This window comes from Sciurus vulgaris (genome assembly GCF_902686455.1).
Source record: "Sciurus vulgaris genome assembly, chromosome: 1".
Lineage (NCBI taxonomy): Eukaryota > Metazoa > Chordata > Mammalia > Rodentia > Sciuridae > Sciurus > Sciurus vulgaris.
In genome coordinates this window covers 192,697,991-192,722,105 of record NC_136461.1, presented here as the reverse complement: position 1 = coordinate 192,722,105, position 24,115 = coordinate 192,697,991, and the positions used below count along the sequence as shown (strand labels likewise).

The 24,115-nt window shown below is 36.6% G+C and overlaps 1 protein-coding gene across 4 annotated transcripts in view; it reads right to left on the bottom strand.

Moving 5' to 3' along the window:
- The window catches only part of COL14A1 (collagen type XIV alpha 1 chain), a 220,956-nt gene that overhangs the window by 68,791 nt on the left and 128,050 nt on the right, over window positions 1-24,115 (bottom strand). For all 4 annotated transcript variants that reach the window (XM_079140174.1, XM_079140175.1, XM_079140177.1 and 1 more), the window contains exons 25-34: window positions 19,369-19,425; window positions 15,618-15,757; window positions 14,337-14,460; window positions 14,003-14,146; window positions 12,835-12,999; window positions 12,234-12,272; window positions 11,905-12,043; window positions 8,320-8,462; window positions 6,689-6,798; window positions 477-635 (exon numbers count right to left, since the gene is read on the bottom strand). In XM_079140174.1, the coding sequence (XP_078996300.1) occupies window positions 477-635; window positions 6,689-6,798; window positions 8,320-8,462; window positions 11,905-12,043; window positions 12,234-12,272; window positions 12,835-12,999; window positions 14,003-14,146; window positions 14,337-14,460; window positions 15,618-15,757; window positions 19,369-19,425 (1,220 nt within the window). The remainder of the gene's footprint in view (window positions 1-476; window positions 636-6,688; window positions 6,799-8,319; window positions 8,463-11,904; window positions 12,044-12,233; window positions 12,273-12,834; window positions 13,000-14,002; window positions 14,147-14,336; window positions 14,461-15,617; window positions 15,758-19,368; window positions 19,426-24,115) is intronic.

The following is a 24,115-nucleotide window of genomic DNA, read 5'->3' as shown; positions in this document are numbered from 1 at the left end:
ACCAAACTAGATACCTATACCAATGTCCTATGTGTAATATTCAAAATTTTGTATGGATTTATATTTCTTATGTAAATAAGGTTCTTTTACAATTTTGAGTTGCAGTAGAAAAACTGCTTGTGCCATAATTCAGATGGTGAATATTATACTATCTGAATTTCAAACTGCCTTAAGAAAATAAAATAGTCAAGTCCCAGGAATATTTTTCTTATAATAGAGCAGAATCCTACCGCCAGGAACTTTGATGTTTTTTTGTTTGTTTGTTTCAATTTGTCCTTTCTAGATACACATAGCAGTAGACTTCCAGGAGCTTTGAAGGTACATATTTTGGTTCACTTAAAGAATTCCTTACCTATTTATCCATCCACCCATCCATTCATCCCTTCGCCAAACTTTCCCTCTGTAAAATAGCTAAATGTATGGCAATTGGGGTTTTCCCTACAACAGTCACACAATTTTGTTTTTCATCCACTTACTGGTGCAGAATTTCCACTTGGTCCTCTGGATCTAACCATTCTCCCTAGGACTTCTACTCCATCAGATGTGATATTCGCCGATGCATTTATTGCCTTCTCGCCTACTTCCTTGCAGTCCACAACCACTTTGGCCAAAGTCTTGTTGACAACAACATGTAGCTAAAGTAGGAAAAGTCAAGACGTGTTAGGAGGTAAGATGAAGATACAAGAGGCAGTATCAACCAAACCCATATAACTGTATGGTTCACCCTTAAATAGTATGAGGGAGAACAGAAGGAATTCTGTCACCAGGCATTTTTTTTTTTTTTTGTAAGAGAATATTTTTCCTTTTACCACCTCCATGATTCCTTCACAATTAGGAACCACCTCCATTCTTATTTAATTAACTATCTTTTTTTTCAAAACACTTTGAAAGGATCCACCTTTTAAGATCTAGTTTTACTCTAAAGCAACAGCATCTTTGAAATCACAAAATTGTTATTTAGTTATAAATATATTCTAGATGTATATTAAAATAAACACTACCTTACTAAAATTAAAAGATGCTTGTAATTTACTACCTAAAGTTACCAAAGATACCAGCAGCAGCTGTGAAACCACACTAAATATTTATTTAAATAAGGATAGGAAAGGCAAGCTAGATTCCAGTGGGATGGGGGGATGCTTCCTAATGACTCCAGGCCCAAATGAAATCAAACCTTTTGACTTAATGTCTGATATACTTTTCTCAAACTCTCAGGAATCTGTAGGAAATATTTTCAGGAGTGTACACATTCTTTGTGAGAAATTTGAAAAACTTGTGTTATCATTCAGGTCAGAGACAAAGGTAAGTTCATCTTTGAACATTGTAACCAAGTTCTGTTATAAAATCTCCATGCTTATAAACACATTTTGATTTATATGGCATTTCCTTCATGAGTAGTACTTGTTTGTGGCAGGCTTATTAATGAAACAGTGAAATTAATAAGGAAATAATGACTTGACTGCAAATGAAAGCAAAATGAAGTTTGAATAGTTGTTTTAAGGCAAGGTACCCTGGTAGTTCAATGAAAAAGAGTATTGGACAAAATAAACCAAAGTCTGAGAGTTCTAGCAGCTAATAGTGCATTCACAAAGAAGCAGAGGTTGGATGTCAGTGGAATAATATCATCCTTTCTATTAAAATAATATTACTTTTAAGTTTACTGGTTGTATTCAACTTTTTTTTTTTTATTGTTACATGAGCACATGAATTTGTACCAGTTATTATCTGATGTTTTATTTAAACCATATCAGGATTAAAATAACAGCGGGGTTCCTGGAAATCTTTCTTTCAAAAAGGAGTTAAGCTTTATTCAAGTGAGAAACACAGAGAAGGACACCCCGCCACCCCCCTGCTTCTGACCAGCATTATAGTTGTGATCATTCAGCAAGGCAGAACCGGGCTCCTATGTGGTTTTGAACCTTGGAGTAGTTTTCATTATTATAAAACCCAGAAGTTTTTATTCTAGGTGTTAGGAAACCTGGGATATAATATCCAGACTTTAAGAATGGTTAATTTGTGGGAAGATTATTCACATGTTAACAACAATGACAATAAATCTTTTAAAGAATAAAATTTTGGCATTTACCAGTAAATGGATGGAACTGGAGGATATCATGCTAAGTGAAATAAGCCAATCCCCAAAATCCAAAGGCCAAATGCTTTCTCTGATTTGTAGATGCTAACTCAAAACAGGGGAGGGGAATAATAGAAATAGATTGGACTGGACAGGGGTTAACAGAGGGAGGGGAGAAGAGAGGGGAAGAGGAAGGACAGTAGAACTAATTGGTCATAACTTTCCTAGTCTTGTATTTGTGTACATGTCCAGGATAACTCCACATTATGTATGACCACAGAGTGGGTACCTAATAAACAAGTTATACTTTTTGTATGTATATTCCACCAAAATACATTCTACTGTTGTGTAGAACTAAAAATAAAAAAAATAAAAAACAGCAACAAACCTTTTGCTTTACAAAAGGAGCCATAGAAACAATTTCAAAAAAATATTTTGCTTCTTTGGATGTACTTATTTAAAGAGACCCTGGGGCCACACTTCATATTCAAAGTGTGAAAAACAGAGCCAATTAAAAAACAGTGAGTAAAAACATTGCCAAAATTTTGATAATTATTGAAGCTGAGTGATGGGTAAATAGGTAGCCACTGTATTTTCTATTTTATATGTGAAAATTCTGTAATAAAAATACATTATTCATTTTTATAAAAAATCAATGAGAAATGAAGGTATGTATTCACCCATAATGTAAGTTTATAAACAAGCCAAAGCTCTAAAAAATGAATTTGCATGGAAAGTTTTTATTATTAAATCTGTTGTTAAGCAGTGTATTACATGATAAGCCTTTCCTGTCCACTCTTTTTTCCTCCTCCTCCTCCTCTTCCTCCTCCTCCTCTTCCTCCTCCTCCTCTTCCTCCTCCTCCTCTTCCTCCTCCTCCTCTTCCTTCTCTTTCTCTTTTCTTATTTGGCTGTTTGGCTTTATCAACAAAGTGAAAGTGTTTCTTCATATAATTTTTTAAAAACTTGAAGGTTTATAAATTTAGAATCAATTTTTAGTGAACCTTACTTCTAGGTCTTTGAGCTCTGGTAAGGTAAATAAAGCTTGACATTCACCTAAGATTCATAAAGTATTCTTTGGAAGAAGAAATGCAAGTTCATGCCAAAACCACAGGGTAAGATGACAATGTTTCTTTTAACACTCATGAAATTCAAATCCTTTCATCTCCCCTACAGTTTTTCTTGACTGTTTTGCAACAGACTCTGCATAACAAAGAAAAGAATCATGAAGACTTTGATGAGTAAATGATATTAAACCCAAGGAGCTGCTAATGGGACCATTTTGAACCATGAAATAATAAATTTCCCCAGGGTCTAATGTGCTTTTCTGATATTCCAGTCCTATCAAACATGAAAAAGTAAGTTTGCTTCTGCAGTGGCTTTTATGTAATTATGTAGTATGGAATTATGACATTCAAACCCACAGAGAACAGCAACATTGTGTAAATTAGATAAATTTGAGCAAATGCTAAGAACAGAGTTCTATCACAAGTGCCAAGTTATAAAAATAAGAGTAAGTAAAGTTAAGCTTGACAAAAATTTTCACCTGGGTGACTTTTACAATGGCAGCGATTGATTCTCCCTGTATATATGTAACAGTGCCACGGAATCAGTTATCTGTAGCTTCATTCTCTAAGATGGTTGGTTGATTATACCTTTACACCTTTCTACATCACATCCTGTGTAGCAACAGTCTGTTTAATAATACAGTGCCCTCCCCTACATTGTTCCTCAAAGGCAGAACCTGGACCACTTCTACAAATATTTCCTGGAATTCTTGCTAAAAATGCATGTTTCAGGGTCACATCTCAAAAATACCTAATCAGAATCTCTGGGCATTGGTAACAAGCACTGAAGGTGGCAACTCTTACTCCAGTTGAAACTTGAGATACAAAACACCAAAGTCTATAGCAGCTCAATTCATAGTAGCCAAGCTATGGAACCAATCTAGGTGCCCTACAACAGAAGAATGGAGAAAAAAAAATGTGGTATATATACATAATGGAATATTACTCAGTATAAAGAAGAATGAAACTATGGCATTTGCTGGTAAATGGATGGAACTGGAGAATATCATGCTAAGTGAAATAAGCCAATCCCAAAAAACCCAAAGGCCAAATGTTTCTCTGATAGGTGGATGCTAATCCACAACAAGGGAGGGTAGGGAGCGGCAGATTAGAAGTTCTTTGGATTAGGCAACGAGGAATGAAAGGAAGGGAGGCTAATGGGAATAGGAAAGACAGTAGAACAGTAGAATGATCAGACATTACTTTCCTATGCTTGCATATGAATACACAATCAGTGATACCGCACATTATGTAAAACCACAAAAATGGGATCTTAATTAGAATAAATTGTATTCGGAGTCCTGTAAGCCTCTTGAACTTGATTTTCCATTTCATTCTTCAGATTTGGGAAATTTTCTGATATTATTTCATTGAATAGGTTGTTCATTCCTTTGGCTTGTTTCTCTAGACCTTCCTCAATCCCAATAATTCTTAAATTTGGCCTTTTCATGATATCCCATAGTTCTTGTAGATTCTGTTCATGATTTCTTACCATCTTCTCTGTTTGTTCAACTTTGTTTTCAAGGTTAAATATTTTGTCTTCAATGTCTGAGGTTCTGTCTTCCAGGTGTTCTATCCTATTGGATATGCTTTCTATGGAGAACTATACAACACTAAAGAAAGAAATTAAAGAACACCTTAGAAGATGGAAAGATCTTCCATGTTCTTGGATAGGAAGAATTAATATTGTCAAAATGGCCATACTACCTAAAGTGCTATACAAATTCAATGCAATTCCAATTAAAATCCCAATGACGGACCTTACAGAAATAGAGCAAGCAATTATGAAATTCATCTGGAAGAATAAGAAACCCAGAATAGCTAAAGCAATCCTTAGCAGGAAGAGTGAAACAGGGGGTATTGCAATACCAGATCTTCAACTCTACTACAAAGCAATAGTAACAAAAACGGCATGGTATTGGTACCAAAATAGAAAGGTAGATCAATGGTACAGAATAGAGGACACGGACACAAACCCAAATAAATACAATTTTCTCATACTAGACAAAGGGGCCAAAAATATGCAATGGAGAAAAGATAGCCTCTTCAACAAATGGTGCTGGGAGAATTGGAAATCCATATGCAACAGAATGAAACTAAACCCATATCTCTCACCATGCACGAAACTAAACTCAAAATGGATTAAGGACCTCGGAATCAGACCAGAGACCCTGCAGATTATAGAAGAAAAAGTAGGTTCAAATCTTCACCTTGTTGGTCTAGGACCAGACTTCCTTAACAGGACTCCCATAGCACAAGAAATAAAAGCTAGAATCAACCACTGGGATAGATTCAAACTAAAAAGCTTTCTCTCAGCAAAGGAAACTATCAGCAATGCGAAGAAAGAGTCTACAGAGTGGGAGAATATCTTTGCCAATCATACTTCAGATAGAGCACTAATCTCCAGAATCTATAAAGAACTCAAAAAACTCTACTCCAAGAATTCAAATAGTCCAGTCAACAAATGGGCTAAGGAAATGAATAGACACTTCACAGAAGAAGATCTACAAGCAATCAACAAACATATGGAAAAATGTTCAACATCTCTAGTAATAAGAGAAATGCAAATCAAAACCACCCTAAGATTCCATCTCACCCCAATTAGAATGGCGATTATCAAGAATACGAGCAACAACAGGTGTTGGCGAGGATGTGGGGAGAAAGGTACACTCATACACTGCTGGTGGGGCTGCAAATTAGTGCAGCCACTATGGAAAGCAGTGTGGAGATTCCTTAGAAAACTTGGAATGGAACCACCATTTGACCCAGCTATCCCACTCCTTGGCCTATACCCAAAGGACTAAAAATCTGCATACTACAGAAATACAGCCACATCAATGTTCATAGCTGCTCAATTCACAATAGCCAGACTGTGGAACCAACCTAGATGCCCTTCAATTGATGAGTGGATAAAGAAACTGTGGTATATATATACAATGGAATATTACTCAGCCATAAAGAATGACAAAATTATGACATTTGCAGGCAAATGGATGAAATTGGAGAATATCATGCTAAGTGAGATAGGCCGATCTCAAAAAGCCAAAGGACGAATGATATCGCTGATAAGTGGAGGATGACACATAATGGGGGGGAGGGAAGGGTTAGAGTTAGGGTTAGGGAGGGGGGCAAGTATGGCGGAAGGAACTACTGTATAGAGGGTAAAGAGGGGTGGGAGGGGTGGGGGGAAGGGAAAAAATAACAGAATGAATCAAACAACATTGCTCTATGTAAATTTATGATTACACAAATGGTATGCCTTTACGCCATGTACAAACAGAGAAACAACATGTATCCCATTTGTTTACAATAAAAAAAAATAAATAAATAAATTAAAAAAAATAAAAAAATAAAAAAAATAAATTGTATTCCATGTATGTATAATATGTCAAAATACATTCTACTGTCATGTTTACCTAAAAAGAACAAATAAAAAAGAAAATAAATAAAATAGAAAAAAAGTTTTATGAATTTTTTAAAAAATATATCTCTGTTGCTTTTCCCAACAGCAAATAGAATAAAGAATATACACATACAAAGCCCTACTAACCTTGTGAAAACTTCCATAGAAAATTTTCCTAATTTCAGGTCCTTCAAAAGTAACAGTTTGAAATTCTCCACTCTGGTCATAGTTGAAATAAGTTAGGGTTTTCCCACCATCTATTCAAATGAAGAAAAATAAAAAAAAAATTTAGACAGAATTAAAATTAGTGAAAACTTTTTTTTCTAAAATACAAAATATAAAAGACTGAAAGTAATGCATCCATTATTTTGAGACCGTGTTTAAAGCAAAAAAAAAAAAAAAAAAAAAAAAAAACAGGTCAGGAAATGATTGACAGCTGTCAGGCTTTCAGGGGTCTAAACTGACTAACCACGGTTATGATGGGGAGGCAAGGAATCTACACACGCTTCCTTTTTACTCTCTTGCCCACACTCTCAACCCCATCACTTCCTTCACACGGGTCCAAAGCTTGAAGTGGAAGCAGACAGCAGGAAGAATAAAGTTTACCAAATTTTGGGAAGGAGAAATTAGACTCTTTGTTTTATTAACCCACTGTGTCAACCAACTTTGCCCAAGACAGATACATCATTTATTATGAACAAACACATAAAAAACCTCCCTAATCTTGAAGGAATATTTTTAAATAGTGAAATATTCCTCACTAATACATTCCTACATTGCAATTTAATTCTTCATTCTGCTTCCAAAGAGACAAGCTAGCCTTAATAATGTCAAGAGACTTCTTTGTTTTTAAGTGCATGATATATATGGAGTTAGTGACTTACACTCTTGTAAGTCTATACTTTTCCCTTTTTTATAATGTCAATGCAAAATGGTTTTACCATCTCCTAATTAGTTGTTAATTCCTTTCCATATACTGAAAAGTTCATTAACAAATATGAGTTGAAATAAGCCTAAAATGCTCTCCTCATCCACTGTTTTAGTTAGCACTAAGCAATACCCTCCGATTTTTGGTTCCTAACTTCAATTCTAATCTTAATATTTAGAAAACTGAGTGATGTTAACCTCAGCCATCTGTTAAGTGATCATCACATGTAACATTCCAGAGCATGGTACTCAAGAGTTTCCTTCACTGGTTCCTCTTCAACTCTCTAACTTACAAACACTGGAGTTTCCTAGTCCCTAGATCTCTTCTATTCTCTTTCTAGAATCACCTTCTCAATGATCTAAGCTAGTGTCATGGCTTATATATCTCTGTCCCAGAATTCTCCAAAAATATCATGCTGCCAATCTGACATCTGCTCTGAGATATCTAATAGGCATTTCATATTTATCATATCCATGTCTAAAAAAATGAACTTCTGGTCCCACCTCTCCCAATAGCCTGCCCCCCCACTATCAGCTTTGCTCTTTCTAAGGTAATATTTATTATCTCAGTAAAAAGTTTTCCGAAAAAATAAATTTAAATAATAACTGTCTTCACCTTGCTCACTATTGTATCCCAGAACTAGTTCTGCCACAAAGTAGGAACTCAAGAAATATTTGTTGAAAGAATGAGTAGATAAACAAATGAATCAACTGTTACCTATTTCATTATTGAGTATTTATGCATTTCATAAGCAAGTTATTCTGCAATATACATGAAACAGGCAAGATGGCATGCCCCATACATTATTCACACATGTATGCTCAAATGTTATGTACATAAATATACTTACTGTCTAAAATAATCCCAACCAGTGGATCAGAATTTTTATTTAAAATCTCCCAAAGAGCAAATGGTTCTTCTGGGGTGTCAGGAAGAACTCGAAACAGAAAACTGATGGTGTAGTCAGAAGGCAATCCTTCTGGGTGCAAATACCTGAAAGTGTACAGAGAATAAAGTTTTAATCTATCTCTGATTATCAAGCAAACCCATTTTCATTAGGCATGCTGCCATGAGCTGAGAAGCACTACTCCACCATGTTCTGCCACAGTGCTGTTTCTGGTAGCGTCAGCCGACCACGGACTGAGACTTCTAAAATTGCAAGCCAATAAATCTTTCCTCCTTTAGGTTACTCTTGTTAGGTATTTTTGTCACAGCAATGAAAAGGTGACTAATACACAGGCGTCTCTTTTCACTGGCCAGTTTCCACATAAGGACCAGGACCTTGCATCCCGTCCACATAAGGACCCCAGGACCTTGCATCCCAGTGGGAGATAACTCTGAAGGATCACCCCATGTCCAGAACTCCTCTGGATGCTCAGCTGAGAATTGCATTGATATTTTTGCTTCACGGCTTGATGACTCGTGCTTCCCTGTCCTGCTTTCTGCTGCTGCTTTTCACAAGAACATACTGTCATTCATCACCTTATACACTAATCTCATCTCCTGGGAATCTGCTTCCCAGGGAATCAACCCTCTACAAAATCGTCTCTAGCAACTAAGCATATACTAATTGACTTTTAATCTTCCCCTAAGCAAAAAAAAGGAAGAAAATATCCCCACATGCAATAGGAACTCCATAATGGTTATTAATTAAATAAGTAAAGTTATGAATACCTGGGGATTTAGCACAAGTTTGAAAATGAACACTAAGTCTACAGAGAAAGAAAGAAATGCTTCATTCCATCATTTATTAATGTATTAGTTAATCCATTTATTTATTCATTAAGTATTTGGGGCTGGAGAGATAGATCAGTCAGTAGAGTGCTTGCCTTGCCTGCACAAGGCCCTGGGTTCGATCCCCAGCACCGCAAAAAAATATAAATAAATAAATAAATAAATAAATAAATAAATATTTGGCTGCCTACTAGATGTCAGTTATGGTCTCATTAGTGAATAAAACTGACAAAGATGCCTATTCTTATAGCACTCAAATTCTAGTAGGGATGATGATACACTACGTTAGAAGGAAATAAGTTCCATTAAAAGCCAAACAAAACACCAGAGCATCTTAATATAGACTGGGGCTATTGGAGGAGGATTATGTAACCATTTTAATCCTAAAGTAATCAGGGTTGGTTCACTGAAAAGCTTAAGTTTGAGCAAAGTTTCATTGAAAAGGTTATGTTTGAGCAAAATGAAACAAGACAATTAACCAGGTAGGTAATTGAAGGAAGGCCATTTCCAGCAGAGGAAATGGCCAATGAAGGACACCAATATGGATGTGCCTGGCGTGTTTTGGGAATGACAAGGAAGCCAGTGTTGCTGGAGAAGACTGAAAGAGATAGGAGGTGTAAGGTCTTGTAATAAGGTAGGGCCTTTCAGGAGCTCTGATGTTTTCCATAAGGGAAATAGGAAATCAGAAGATTTAGAGTGACGTGCTCTGACTTAACGTTTTAAAAGAATCATTCTAACTGCTATTTGAAGAACAGAATCCAAGGGGGCCAGGGTAGAAGCCAGAGGACCAATTAAGTGGCTGCTTCAGTGACAAGGAAGAGACAATGGTGGCCCAGATTGAGGTGACAGCAGTGGATGTTGTGAGAAGGAGCAAACAAGAGGATTTCCTAGGAGAAGAGATGTGGGCCTTGACAGAAAGAGAGGAGCCAGGCTCTTTTTCCAAAGAAACTAGTTTAATTGCAGAAGGAAAAAAAAAAAAAAATAGGAAATGAAGTCAGTACTGGAGTGGGGTCAGGAATGTAGAACAGATGAAGCTTTGAAATAAATGATCAGAGGTGAGATGATGAGATTACAAGAGATGTGACCTAACTGGTGGATTAACCCACTAAAGGCTCAACTGGGTGGTAATCGTAAGCAGGTCGGGTGTGACTGGAGGGAGTCCATCAGTGGAGGTGCACCTCTGGGGTTTATCTTTCGACCCTGGCACCTCTCTCTCTCTCTCTCTCTCTCTCTCTCTCTCTGCTTCCTGGCAATCATGAGAAGCTTTCCTCTGCTGCACCCTTTCACCATGATGTTCTGCCTCACCTCAGGGCCAGAGCTATGGAGTTGACCATCTACAGACTGAACCTCTGAAACCGTGTGAGCCAAAATAAACTTTCTCTCCTCTAAATTGTTCTCATTGGGTATTTTGGTCCCAGCAACGTAAAGCTGACGAATACACGTGCTGACAAGTCAGGTGAGATAAGTGTTGAGAACTGATAATGGGAAGTGGAGGCCCTTGCTGAGCCATGAGCAATTTCAGGGGAAACAGCAGAGGGATTTTCTTTAGCAATTCTCATTTATTTCAAGCTGCCAAGGCCTACTCGCTTTAATATTCATCACTAGACAAATGTGGGGGAAAAAAAACCTGACAAAAGAGAGCAGTGGATTTTAGACTTATATAAAACCACATGTAGTCTTTAGGTCGAAGTCATTTCTAACATCTTTTAAAAAATAGAACCCTTTCCTATAACAATCAATATTTTAAATTAGTAGAAGAGGTCTACTTAATTCAAATATTATTCCCCATAATAGAGTACAATAAAATAATTTGAAGAGTACTAAAATAGGGTTTAACAAAAGAAATTTTAGAAGAAAATTTAAAAGCACTTATTTTAAATAAATTGGAAAGAAAAATTTAATGATCAAATGTAATCTCTCCTACTATTTTATGTCCATGCATGTAGTACACATCAGAATTTGAATACTCCAAAAATGTTTCACATGAAATACTAATGGCATTTTGAGAAAAACAAATCCTGCTTTGGAATTTAAATAATAGATGACATCTTGAGAAGTAGATGAACTCTTAAACCAAGAAATCCCTAAAATAAAACCTAGGGGAACTATGGAATCTACCAAATTGCTGCAAATGGCCCTGTGTCCCTACATGCACTGTCTTCTGCAAAGAGGCTGGAGAGTGTGGTTTTTATATAAACCTAACCTTACTCTCAGTGCTCTAGGGTTGCTACTACAACTTCTCAAGGACAGAAACCATCTGAATCATGACACCATCATGTAATGATTCAGGTCTTGGGCTCTGGAACCTGACTACTGGGAGCAGAGCCCAGCATCAATCTTACACTGTGATTTCACTCACACCATTAACTTCTTGGTGCTTCCATTTCATCATTTGTAAAAATGAAGTAGCAGTTGCATCTACTTCATAGAGTTGTTTGGAGGCTTGAGTGAATCAGCATATGTATACACTTAGGAATACACCAGGTATATTATACTATATAAATATCAACTATTTTATGTATTTTCTCAGATGGATAGATGCTACATTTCAGCAAGCATTACACATGAGTCAGATGTTTTTACACAGAGAAATGTGAACATCATCTGTTTAAAACCTTATAAAAAAATCCTACCAGGAAGTATCACAGTGTTTCTAATTGACATTGTTTTCATTTCTGAGATATAATAAACAGAAACATACTTGGTTGGCTGGGATACCAGGGCATCTTTGTGGAGTTGGTAACATGGATACACATTGAAGGTACCAGGCTCCATAGAAACCCCTTCCACCGATGAGAAATCCTTTTCAACCAAACCAAACATTTCCATCATCTTAAATCCTAAGGAGTAAAAAATAACCAGAGAGAGTGAGGGAGAAAGAGAATAAGAAGAAAGAAGTATTGAAGAAATTTCAAATTTCAAGTTTTTTTCTATTAAGGGCGTTTTTAAAAAATCCAAAAACAGAAACCTAAACTCCAAATGGGAATTATTTAATACATTAGCACTTTGAAAATTTTTGATAACACATACCTGCAAGATCAACGCCATCCTTGTGCACTATTGGGCAGGCTGGAAAACAAAGTAAGTGATATAAAATCAAATTTAGATATTTTCCAAACATACTCTTCCCTCGTTTTAAGAAGAGGAAACTAACATAACCTTTCTGGAAGTGTATGTGGAAGAACTCCAAATCAGATGTGGCTATGGTTTTCTCTGGTTTTGTAAAGTCCCCTTTTAAAACCAAAGGATTGCAGCTCCCTTTCTGACTTCTAGGTCCATTAAAATCAACGACTGTGCTTGAGAACTTGTGTGGGAACATGTCTCACTCCTAATATGTTGCTCTCATCGGCAGTTCATTAACACACTTTTGAAAACTATTTTCTATAGTGGCTTTTAAACATAGATTCTCATCTGCCTAAGGAAGATCTTTATCAACCTAAAACTCTATAAACAGAGGAGAGGGGAGGTTTTTCCATATGCTCAAAACCATAAAATTTAATGTCTTTCTAACAAACAGTTCTGGAAGTTAATGTTTCCCTCAGTTCAAGATGGGACTCATTACTTAACCAGTATTAAATATTTATTTCAGACCTTAAACAACATGAGTAAGTACAAATTCCAAAGAACTAACTTGCTGATGCAGTCTCACAGACAAAAGTAATTAATTCATCTTCGATTTTCTTAAAGGCGTCAAAGTCATCCACAAAGAAGACGTGGCGTGAACTGGGCTTACTGCCAATGCTAACCAACTCTGAGTAATCTGCATCAGCCACACCAATTGCAAAAATGTTGTAGCCTGTGGCAGAAGGAAAACAGATTTTTGATTATTTTAAATTACCCAAAATACAAAACAAGAATTCAAACATCCAAATGTTTAAAATATGTTTATTTAGGAAGGCCATTGGGGGTGCATAATTTATTCTTTACATTTCATCAGGATTCTGTATGCACATATTTCATTAAGTGATAATCATTCCATCATTCCCTAAAGAAATTTTCCATTTTAAAGAAATTCAATAATAAGGTCAATGTTCCAATTAGCACTTAAGACAAAATAGTTCCCATTTGAGTAACATCTGTAAGGCTGCTTATTTTTAATAGTTATCTTAACATTCATGGGATGAGGTGTATTTGAAACAGGAAAACTGAATTTATCTCAGTGTTTTCTTCAGAAGTAGAAACTAAGATAAGCCTACCAGCTCTAGACCCGTCATCATGTAAAGGTTGGCAAATAAATGTTAAACTCCTAACTGCCAGCCATACTTCGTGTCATTGAGTCTTCACAAGGTCCTGTGAGGCTCTCCACTTTACAGATTAAGAGGATAAGGAATTTCTGTCATGTGGTTCCCTCTCTGGCCTTTTACAATGGTCCTTTTCATAGTATTGCATTTATTTGTTGGAACTCCTTATCCAGGGCATCCTGACATAACAAATGTATTAGAGACAATGACAAATGCTCTCTAGTAAGAGAGTATAATTGAAATTTGCAAAGCAGAAGATACTTTCAAAATCACATTGTCTGGGAGGGGTAGAAGGGGAGGAAAAAATAACAGAGTGAATCAAACACCATTACCTTATATAAATATATGATTACACAAATGGTATGCCTCTACTTCATGTACAGAGAAATAAGTTGTACCCCATTTGTTTACAATAAAAAAAAAATCACATTGTCCAGTTAATGAAGAGTTGGAAACATTTAAGTAAAACTGATGTAGCCTACAGATTTGGGTTTAGCAAACAACAATGCTAACATGATTATTGGCATGGCCACTTTTGTTTACATAGGTAAAACTTACCATCTGATTGCATCTCCCTGGAGATTTTGTTTACATCATCTTGTGACCTTCCATCCGTTATCACCACAATAACTTTCGGGATGCCTCTTCGTGTACCTGATTCTACGGTAAACAGGGTATCTCGAACGTGTTTAATTGCTTTTCCTGAAACAAAGGAAGGCAACTGTTCAATTTCACTCCTTCTCATTTTTGTTTTATTGGAGGGACAAAGTTCTTAAATCATGAAAAAAAAATTTTTTTTTAATTCTTATACCTCAAAAAAAAAAAAAGGTCATTTCAGTAGTTACCAAGAACTAATTACTTTGAGCTTTAGCTGGGCTTTTTTTGGTCTTACCTGTCTTTGTATTTCCTCCTTTGTATGAAATGCGTTTAATTGCATCAAGAAGAGTCTCTTTGGTTTTATAGGCATTTAGTTTAAATTCTGTTCTGGGGTCATCTGTGAACTGAACCATGGCCACCTGGAGAGAGGCAAGAAGGTGCATTCATTTTTACACATGTGTAGACTTCCACTGGGTCAGAGAACACATGGTAGCATGAAATTAGCTATGATTTTCTTTATCTTGGTACCGGGGACTGAACCCAGACCCAGAGGTGCTTTACCAAAAGGGTACATCCCGAACACTTTTTTTTTTTTTTTTTTTTTACTTTGAGACAGGTTCTTACTAAATTGTCTTGCCAAGGCTGGAATTGAATCTGTAATCCTCCTTCCTCAATCTCCCAAAAACCTGGAATTATAGGCAGGAGTCACCCATACCCAGCTATCGCCTATAATTTTAACCTCTTCCTTGACCCATTCCACATCCTTCTTGGATTAACTTTTCATCCTAGCTACATTTCAAATTTGAAGACAAACTAAACAGCATCTTCTGAGTACTTTTCAAGAACTAATTTTTTAAAAATTCTTTCTGAACTCTGGAAAACCTTTACCACCTTTTTCACAAGTGAAAAATGGTGTCCTAAACCTGGTAACTGGACAGATGTCAGAGAATAAGAGCTGAATTCTTTACAAGGGTTTCCTTATGAAGCAAACCTACAAAGTAATTGTTACTACTCTATCAACTTGATGGATGAGGAATTTGAAGCACATGAAGTCAAATGATTTGCACAAGCTCACAAAGAATTAGTGCAAGATCACTGACAAAGCTGATAGGTGAAGTCAGGCATATTCTATTTCAAAATCTGTAACCCTAACCACTATAATATAAGCCTTCCTAGTTTCGTTTCCTATAACTTGCTTTTGTTCCTGTGGAACTTTCATATCATTTTTAATTACTTTTCAGAATTGCAAACTATAAATGTTGTTGAATGAATAAATTAGAATCTAATTTCGATCTAGAGTGATATGTAAACCTAACTGCTCCCTTCAAGATTTTAATGTCCTTAAGGGCAGGGAAAATGTTGTGTGTAACATTAAAGGAGACACTTTCCTAGAATACAAAAGAAAATATGTTCTGACAAGTCCTGTCTTAATTTGCTGAATTTAAGACCTGTGAAGGATTAGCATCTTCTTGTTATAGTTGTTTACACATATTCCCTGACAAATAGTCAGAGTAAGAGCTTAAGAAACAATTGTTGAATGCATAAAATGAATTAGTGGTTGGTCCGTCAACTCTACCTGAGTTCCATCTGCTCCGATCTTGTCCAGGGCTCCAACAGTGCTATACAGGAAGTTGATGATCTTATTGAAATTGTCGTCACCAATGCTCCAGGACCCATCCACCATCAACACCAAGTCCGCCTTGGCAGATTTACAGACTGATGATCAAGAATACATTTTGAATCAGAGTTAAAATCAAAATATAGCAGCTATGTGCCGGTAAAAAAAAAAAAAAAAAAAAAAAAAAGATAATGGTTTGCCCTCTAGAAGTTACAGCCAGTTCTCAAAACAGAGGTTTAAATCTGTCAAGGTCCATCTTCTGCTCTCTTGCTCATCAAGCTTCTGCACATCATTTCTCTGTTATAACCAAAGGTCCCATTTGCAACTAAAAAGCTTCCACTGGGCATATGGAAACAGGGAGAAAAGAAGTCCACCAATCTAGGCCCCGAAGAATGAAAATGAGGACAGAGGAGAATGTGGGACTAAAGGGACTCAGAGACTGAAGCATCAGCAAACGAGGTCCCCTGCCTACTGACTAGAAGGAAGGCAGGCCACCACTCTTGCTTTGTCCTCTACTTCTTGAATCAGTAAGTTAGTGTCAGAGAGGTTGAAATACAGAAGGAGGCATGTGATACAATGGAAGCTGATTAACCTACTATTCAATGTACATTTCCATTGAGGCCATAAGCAAACATTAATTTCAGCCTGGTTCAAAATATCTTTCTAGGGCTGGGGTTGTGGCTCAGTAGTAGAGCACTTGCTTGGCATGTGTGAGGCCCTGGGATTGATCCTCAGCACCCCACACATAAATAAATACATAACATAAAAGACCCATTAACAACTAAAAAAAAATTTTTTTTTAAAGGACTGTATGATTCCTTTAAAAAAAAATCTTTCTATGTCCTTCTACCACACATTGATACATGTCAAGAAATGTACAATGAGCTGGGTGCGGTGGTGTGCACCTGTGATCCCAGGGGCTGGGGAGGCTGAGATGAGAGGATCACAAGTTTGAAGCCAGCCTCAGCAAAACAAGGCTCTAAGCAACTCAGTGAGACTCTGTCTCTAAATAAAATATAATATAGGGCTGGGGGTGTCAGTGGTCAGTGCCTCAGAGTCCAATCCTGGTACCCCCACCCCCTCCCCCGGCAAAAAAAAGAAATGTACAATGGTGCTAGCAAGGGAAGCTCCTATCAGTAGGTATTAGGGATATCAACAAACAAGCCAAAACCAAAACCAAAACCCTTGCATAATACCAATAAAAACCTAATCCATTAAAAGCATTCTTTCAAAGCCTTTTTTTTTTTTTTTTTAAATCATAGGCTGTTTTGGATCATGTATGCTCCTCTATCCCTTTATTAGTGTAGATCCTTGTGGTTCACTGTTTTATGATGAAGTAAACAATTTGCTCTTCAATAATATGTCTTTTAATGTTATGCCAGTTGCACATGGTATTCTATGAGATAATATGCCCTTCTCCTTTCCTTAAAAGAACAACATACAGCTTCTATCTTATTAACTGCAACTTTATTCCCTTACTACTATTTATAGTGTAAAATAAACCATATCCAAGTGAGTTAATACAGGAAGGACAGTAAGAACTAGTGGGGTTGATCTCATGAGTTCTGTGATTTATAAGATTTTATAAATTTGTAGTTTGCATTTAAAGTTGAAATAATTACAAGATCTGTTAATTTTCACCTTTAAAATGGGAGCAAAATCTAAGAATTCACTAATGAAGCACTTACTTAAAGAGAGAAAATAAATCAACATTCATGAAGAAATGATCTCAAGGATAGGAGATGTGTTTTTAATTTTTTAAAACTTTTTTCTACTTTTCAATGTTTAATAAGTTCAGTATTACTTTAATAACAAAAATGTACAGACTTTTAAGTTAAATACATTCAGGACAAATACAGCTGAAAATGAATAGTACATTTAAGTTGCAAAAAGTTCTATCACTAAAACCATCATGATGAAAAATTCAAGACTAATGTTTCTACTTTGTCAGTCCTTTCATCTACAGACCCTTCCCAATCACTTATCTTCAAGGAGAATTTTTGATTATTTATTGAATGATGTCCATGCTCAGATATATATAAAAATGATTTTCCGACCTCTGAATATTCTGTAGTATCTACACCAGAAATGACTAATTAGTAAATTATTCATTAGGATTCCGTCTTCAGTTCCAAGCATGAGAATAATCATAGATACTGAGATTAGAGGTTAGATATGAAGATGGAAAAAGAAAAAGGCATCTCCAGAGATGCAGGACAGCTGGGCATTGTGGTGCATGTCTACAATTCCAGCAACTTAGGAGGCTGAAGGAGGAGGATTTCGAGTTTAAAGCCAGCCTCAGCGACTTAGTGAGGCCCTAAGCAACTCAGTGAGACCCTGTCTCTAAATAAACTACAAAAAAGACTGGGGATATAGCTCAGCGGTTGAGTGCCCCTGGGTTCAATCCCCAATAATGAAAACAACAACAAAAAAGATGCTGGATAGCATAAGTCATGCACAGGAAGCCCTGAGTCGTACACAAATAACCTCGTTGGGAAATGATGCTGCACAGTTGGTGCCCAGTGAAGACTCTGCCTGCTGTGCCAGGACAGATGCCGAGATTTATTAGAATTGCTCATTGTCCCTTTAACTCCCCGACCCTTCCAGTCTGTGTAGCATAGGGCCCCACTGACTTTAAGCTCCTGTACCCTTGGAACAACTTCTTCACTGTATTCCTGGCACGTAACAGCACTTTACAACCTTCCAATTACATGTTCTTTCTCCTGTCCTCCCTCTGCTTCATCCTCCCAATTCCACCAAAGTTCTCTTCCTTAAACAAGGATTTTTATCAGGTCACCCTCCTGAAAGCAAACGTCTCATGGCATGCTAGTTCCCGTGGGATGAAGCCCACCTCTTTATTCTGGCACACAAACCACTTCTTACTCCACACCCTCTCTTGTTTTCTGTGTCACACTAAAGCATTCACAGTTGCCCAACCACTTGAAGCACTTGGATCCTTCTCTGACCTTAGTCATCCCACTATCTATTGCTGAAGCTTGTAGATCAATGTAGATCAAATTCCTCCTCCTTTATGAGTCATTACCTGAATCAGTATTAATTATTCTCATTCCTGGGCTACCACAGTATAGTCTATTCTATAACTCGGATCCTTGACTGGTCATTACCTGTGAAAGCACCTATTTCTCTTATTATACTGAAAATAAACAGAGGTCAATTGTGCTTTTTTTTTTTTTTTATTGTGTTCCCTGTGCCTACTAGCTTTGAAAATTAACAATAGGAAATAAATGTCCATTAGTGGAATGAAACAAATTAATCATCACTGCTTTTTAAAACAAGATTACCTTAATAACTCCAGGAAAAGGTGCTGAGGAACTGTTGTAGTAAGGACAGAAGAACAATTGGGAGAGGTATTTCAGAGATAAACTGGAAAGCCATTCCTCTTGACTTCACAATGATAAAATAGATTTTCACTTACAAAGTGTATAACTGTTCTTCCTTGGTGATATTTGCTACTCTGACATTTTTAGTGAAACCCATATTAAGCAATTCGGTTTTGTGTATCATTTATTATTAAATGGCTACTTTAAAAGACAGGCATAACATAGTTTGACAAGCATTCATATTAAGGGGAAAATCAGGTACATACTAAATAGCTTATGTTAATAGCCTGGGTTTTTTAAAGTGAATGAACAATAAAAGAAGCAGAACTCCTAAGCAGGAGTACATTGCCCTCGTATTATTTTCTTACCTTCTTTTGCAGGTGGAATGGTGGGAGGAAAGGTTGGCGGTTGAGTGGGAAGTGACACTGTGGAAGAAGGAAGGATATCAGTCAGTCACCCCATCTGCATGGAAGATGGGGAGTGGCAGAGTAGTCATGATTCAGGGGCGTCAATGATTTTGACAACTGTCTTTGAGAATTTAATGTCTTCTATAAATCAGCCACAGCCTGTGAACAGACTCCATCCATCCTCTCAACCTCAGACCAAAGGCCTGACATGCCATTTTGTCACAATTCAGCTTACCCAGCAGGAGTCAATGCAATCAAACTGTCAACTACAAAGTGGTCTGCATGCTGATTTAAGGCAGGAATCCTGCCAACCCATTTCAGAGTTAGTCTTTGGCTGCTTTCACACATAATTAACTTCATTTCTATTCCACCTAAGGACTGACCATTCATTCTTATTCCATGGCACTTCCCGCCCCCATTCCCACCCTGTTTCCCTCATGATGTTCATTTCCAGTGAAATCTGATTCACCCTCCAGTCTGCTCAGCCTGAATCTGGAAAATGTCTTTCAATTTTGAGGACAAACACACACCAAGAACCTCGTGTGTGTTCAGATCTTTTCTACCTGGTCATGTGGGATGAGAAGTCTAGATACTATGCAGAGGTGTAGTTTGGCTAAGTTACCTGGGGACATTTAGATTAGAGGAGCAACTCATGAAAGTTCACATGGCAAAGTACCAAAAAGTCATGGAACCATTAGGTAAACATTAAATATTATTTTAGTGTGCCTTCATTTCTATTCTTATCTGACACTAAAGATTTAAGAAAAACTGAGTAATTCTTTTTATTATCCCAATTTGCATTTGGGAAAACCCTTTAAAAATCATAGTCATTCACAAAGGGGATGTCCGGTCTCAAGAGACCGTAAAAAACAAATAGTTGGAAGGATTTAAGGTCTGGCAGAATGATAATTTGCCTGAAATGTTATAAAGGGAATTCCTTCATTGGCAGGAAGGTTGGAAGATATGAATTTTAAGGTGTCTTCCAATTCTAACATTCAATAAAATAAAATTATTTTAATCAAATGATTCAACATTAAAGAAATGCAGTAACAATACATTACTGATCTGGAAAAATGTCCAAGATTAATTATTATATGAAATAATGCAAGTCACAGAACAACATGGGATGATCTCATTTGTGAAAAAAGAACAGAATTCTCAAAGGAAACAACAGTTGTAGAAATGTGTTTCCAGAAAGCAAGAATGGAGAAAGAAGGAAATCAACAATATACTTTCTCCTCTTCTATTATGCAATTATGGATAGATATATCACTGATGTTTTTCAAGGTGGCTTTTTTGAAACTACAAAGTCCAAATATAACAAAAATTAAAATTTTTTATCATTTAAACTAGGATTGTAAAACTTTCTTGAAAGCACTAAAAAAAAAAAAAAAAAATGCTTCCAAAGTCAGATTTATATATCTTAAAATCTGTGGAAGTAGAAAATCATCTTTAAAATGTGCCTCCTTTTTAATGTCAAAATTTGAGGCATATCCCAAAATCAGTCAACAAATCAACAACCAAATCAATGGGAGGCTATGGCAGCCATATCAATATCTTGGGCAGAACATTTGGCCAAAGGCCTTCCTGGGTAAGAAGAACCACAGTGCTGGTGACACACATCTATATTCTATGTGTGGCATACAGATGGCTGCTGTCTTCAAGTGTAAGAGACTGTCACATGGTAGAGGGAACTGTCTTCGTTTCCACTGCTTCAAAAGCCTGGACTGGAGCCAAAGGGTAGAAGCTACAATGAGACAAATGTGTCCAACATCAGGAGAACATTAACATCAAAAGAGCTATCCAAATTGGAATGAACCCTAGGCTGACAGTTAACAGTCATGGGATTAAGGTTAGGGGAAGTTGAAGTAGAGCAGGGAACCCAAACTGAAATGTTTGAGAATGAAAACGAACAAAGAACTTAGCCTATAAACCTGTTGTATATGCACTACAGACAGTAGTTAGTTGGTTCCAGCACCATGGGGATATATGGGCTCTCTGCTCTAAGATGTTCTGGGTTTTCAAAAAATAAAATATGTCTGGTAGTGAGATCTAGCACCATGGCAGTCAGTTTGTGACTTCTGAATAGATAATTATGGTAATGATAAAAAGTTCTTGTTCAATGAGATACAGTTGGAAAGCTTTCCAATAGATATTCTTTATATTGGATCTTTCCTGCCACCACTGGAGGTAAGAGAGTAGATATTTAACTTATATTGACCAGCAAATCAGCTCAGAGGTCTTGAATTGCCAAGGTCTCAATGCTAGAAAGGGGCAGAAGAAGAGACTCAATCAGCTGTTTGACTTTAAATCTTGTACACTATCAAAGCTCTATTAATTTAAAAATTAAGTGGTGTCCATTCACAAAATAGAATTCTAGTCAACAATAAAAAGAAACGACTGATAAATTCTACAACATGAATAAGTCTAAGATTGATGCTAAGTGAAAAATGTACATATACCACAGTTTCTTTATCCATTCATCTGTTGAAGGGCATCTAGGTTGGTTCCACAATCCAGCTATTGTGAACTGAGCTGCTATAAACATTGATGTGGCTGTGTTACTGTAGTTTGCTGATTTTAGGTCCTTTGGGTATAAACCAAGGAGTGGGATAACTGTGTCAAAAGGTGGGTCCATTCCTAGTTTTCTAAGGAATCTCCACACTGCCTTCCAGAGTGGCTGCACCAATTTGCAACTCTACCAGCAACGTATGAGTGTGCCTTTTCCCCATATCCATGCGAACGTCTATTATTGTTTGTGTTCTTGATAATCGCCATTCTAATTGGAGTAAGATGAAATCTTAGAGTTGTTTTAATTTGCATTTCTGTAGTTACTGGAGATGTTGAACACTTTTTCATATATTTATTAATCACCTGTATATCTTCTTCTGTACAGTGTCTGTTCAGTTTCTTGGCCCATTTATTGGTTGGGTTCTTCATATTTTTGGTGTAAAGTTTTGTAAATTCTTTATAAATTTTGGAGATAAGTGCTCTATCTGAAGTGCATGTGGAAAAGATTTTCTTCCTCTCTGTGGGCTCTCTTTTCATATTATTGATTGTATCCCTATGCTAAGAAAAAGTTTTTTAGTTTGAGTCCATCCCACTTATTGATTCTTGCTTTGATTTCTTGTGGTTTAGGAGTCTTGTTAAGGAAGTCTGATCCTAAGCCAACATGATGAAGATTCCTGCCTACTTTGTCTTCTTACCCTTCAACAGATGAATGGATAAAGAAACTGTGGTATATATACACAATGGAATATAATTCAGCCATAAAGAAGAATAATATTATGGCATTTGCAAATAAATGGATGGAATTGGAGAATATCATGCTAAGTGAAATAAGCCAATCCTAAGGAACCAAAGGCTGAAAGTTTTCCCTGATAAGTGGATGATGATATATAATGGGGGTGGGGAATAGGGGGTGAGAGAAGAATGGAAGAACTTTAGATCATGTAAAGAGAAACGACAGGGAGAGGGTTATGAAAAGTGGTGGAATGAGACTGATATCATTACCCCTATGTACATATATGATTACACGAATGGTGTGAATCTACATAATGTACAACCATAGAAACAAAGTGATGTACCCCATTTGTGTACAATGAATCAAAATGCAGTCTGCAAAAAATAAAAAATAATTAAATAAGTTAAAAAAAGAAAAATATAAGATGCAGAAAATTACCTATATTTTCCTTTATATGCAAAGCCCACAAAAGGCAAATACATGATAAAATAAAGAAGATTGCCTGGAGCTGAGGGTGGGAGCAGGGAAAGACTGTGCGTGTACAGAAAAGATTTCTATGGATTGGAATCCTTCCAAAATTGGATTGTAATAATGTCTACAGAACTCTTTAAATGTACTAAAATTCATTGAACTGTACACCTAAAATGTCACTTACATTTTATGATATATAAATTATACCTCAAAATACACATGCAATTGAAAATATTATATCAGTGTTATGAAATGAAGTCTCTATACAAAGAAAATGAGATGACTCAATTAATTATAATTTCACCTTCTGCTTTTTAATGTCACACACTGATAATGATTTCTTTCTGCAGGTCAGAGAGGCTGAAAAATCCATAGATGGTGGGAGTGCTTTATAAACACCATGGATATGCTAGATAGGCTACCATGAAAGCCCATCTCCCACCAAGTTTAAGATACTGAGTTAGACACACATGTCCCCTAGAATTCAATAAAATTGAAAACATTTTAATTTTTGTGGCCTCCAGGTCAGGAATTCTTTATTAAAAGTCATTCCAAGAGGTTGACACCCTCCTTTGGAACATGTAAAAAGTGCTTTGTTTAATTTTATACGTTGCCTTTCCCTTTGGTGCATCAGATCTGCTGCCAACTTGAAAAAAACACAAGATCCTCTTAAGCAAGCAATAACTCTAGGGTCAGCCAGTTGGAACAGCTTGGCTCCATTCCCACCCTCATGGCGGGGTAACGGGGCATTGTTTAAATGTCAGGACCCAGTCCTTAAACTTCATTTTCTGCTCCGCACACCACAGACGTGCCTTATGGAAAAGGATCACAACATGGGTCATTGTGTCAAGCACTTTGCCATCAAGTGGCTTTTGCAGTCCTTGTGGAACATATGTGAAGAATGGGGGAAAAAATATACCGGTGACATCAGTGGGCCATAGGCAAAGAATTCTGGGGTTAGAAAAGAGGAACAAAACTTGGGTTACATGTATT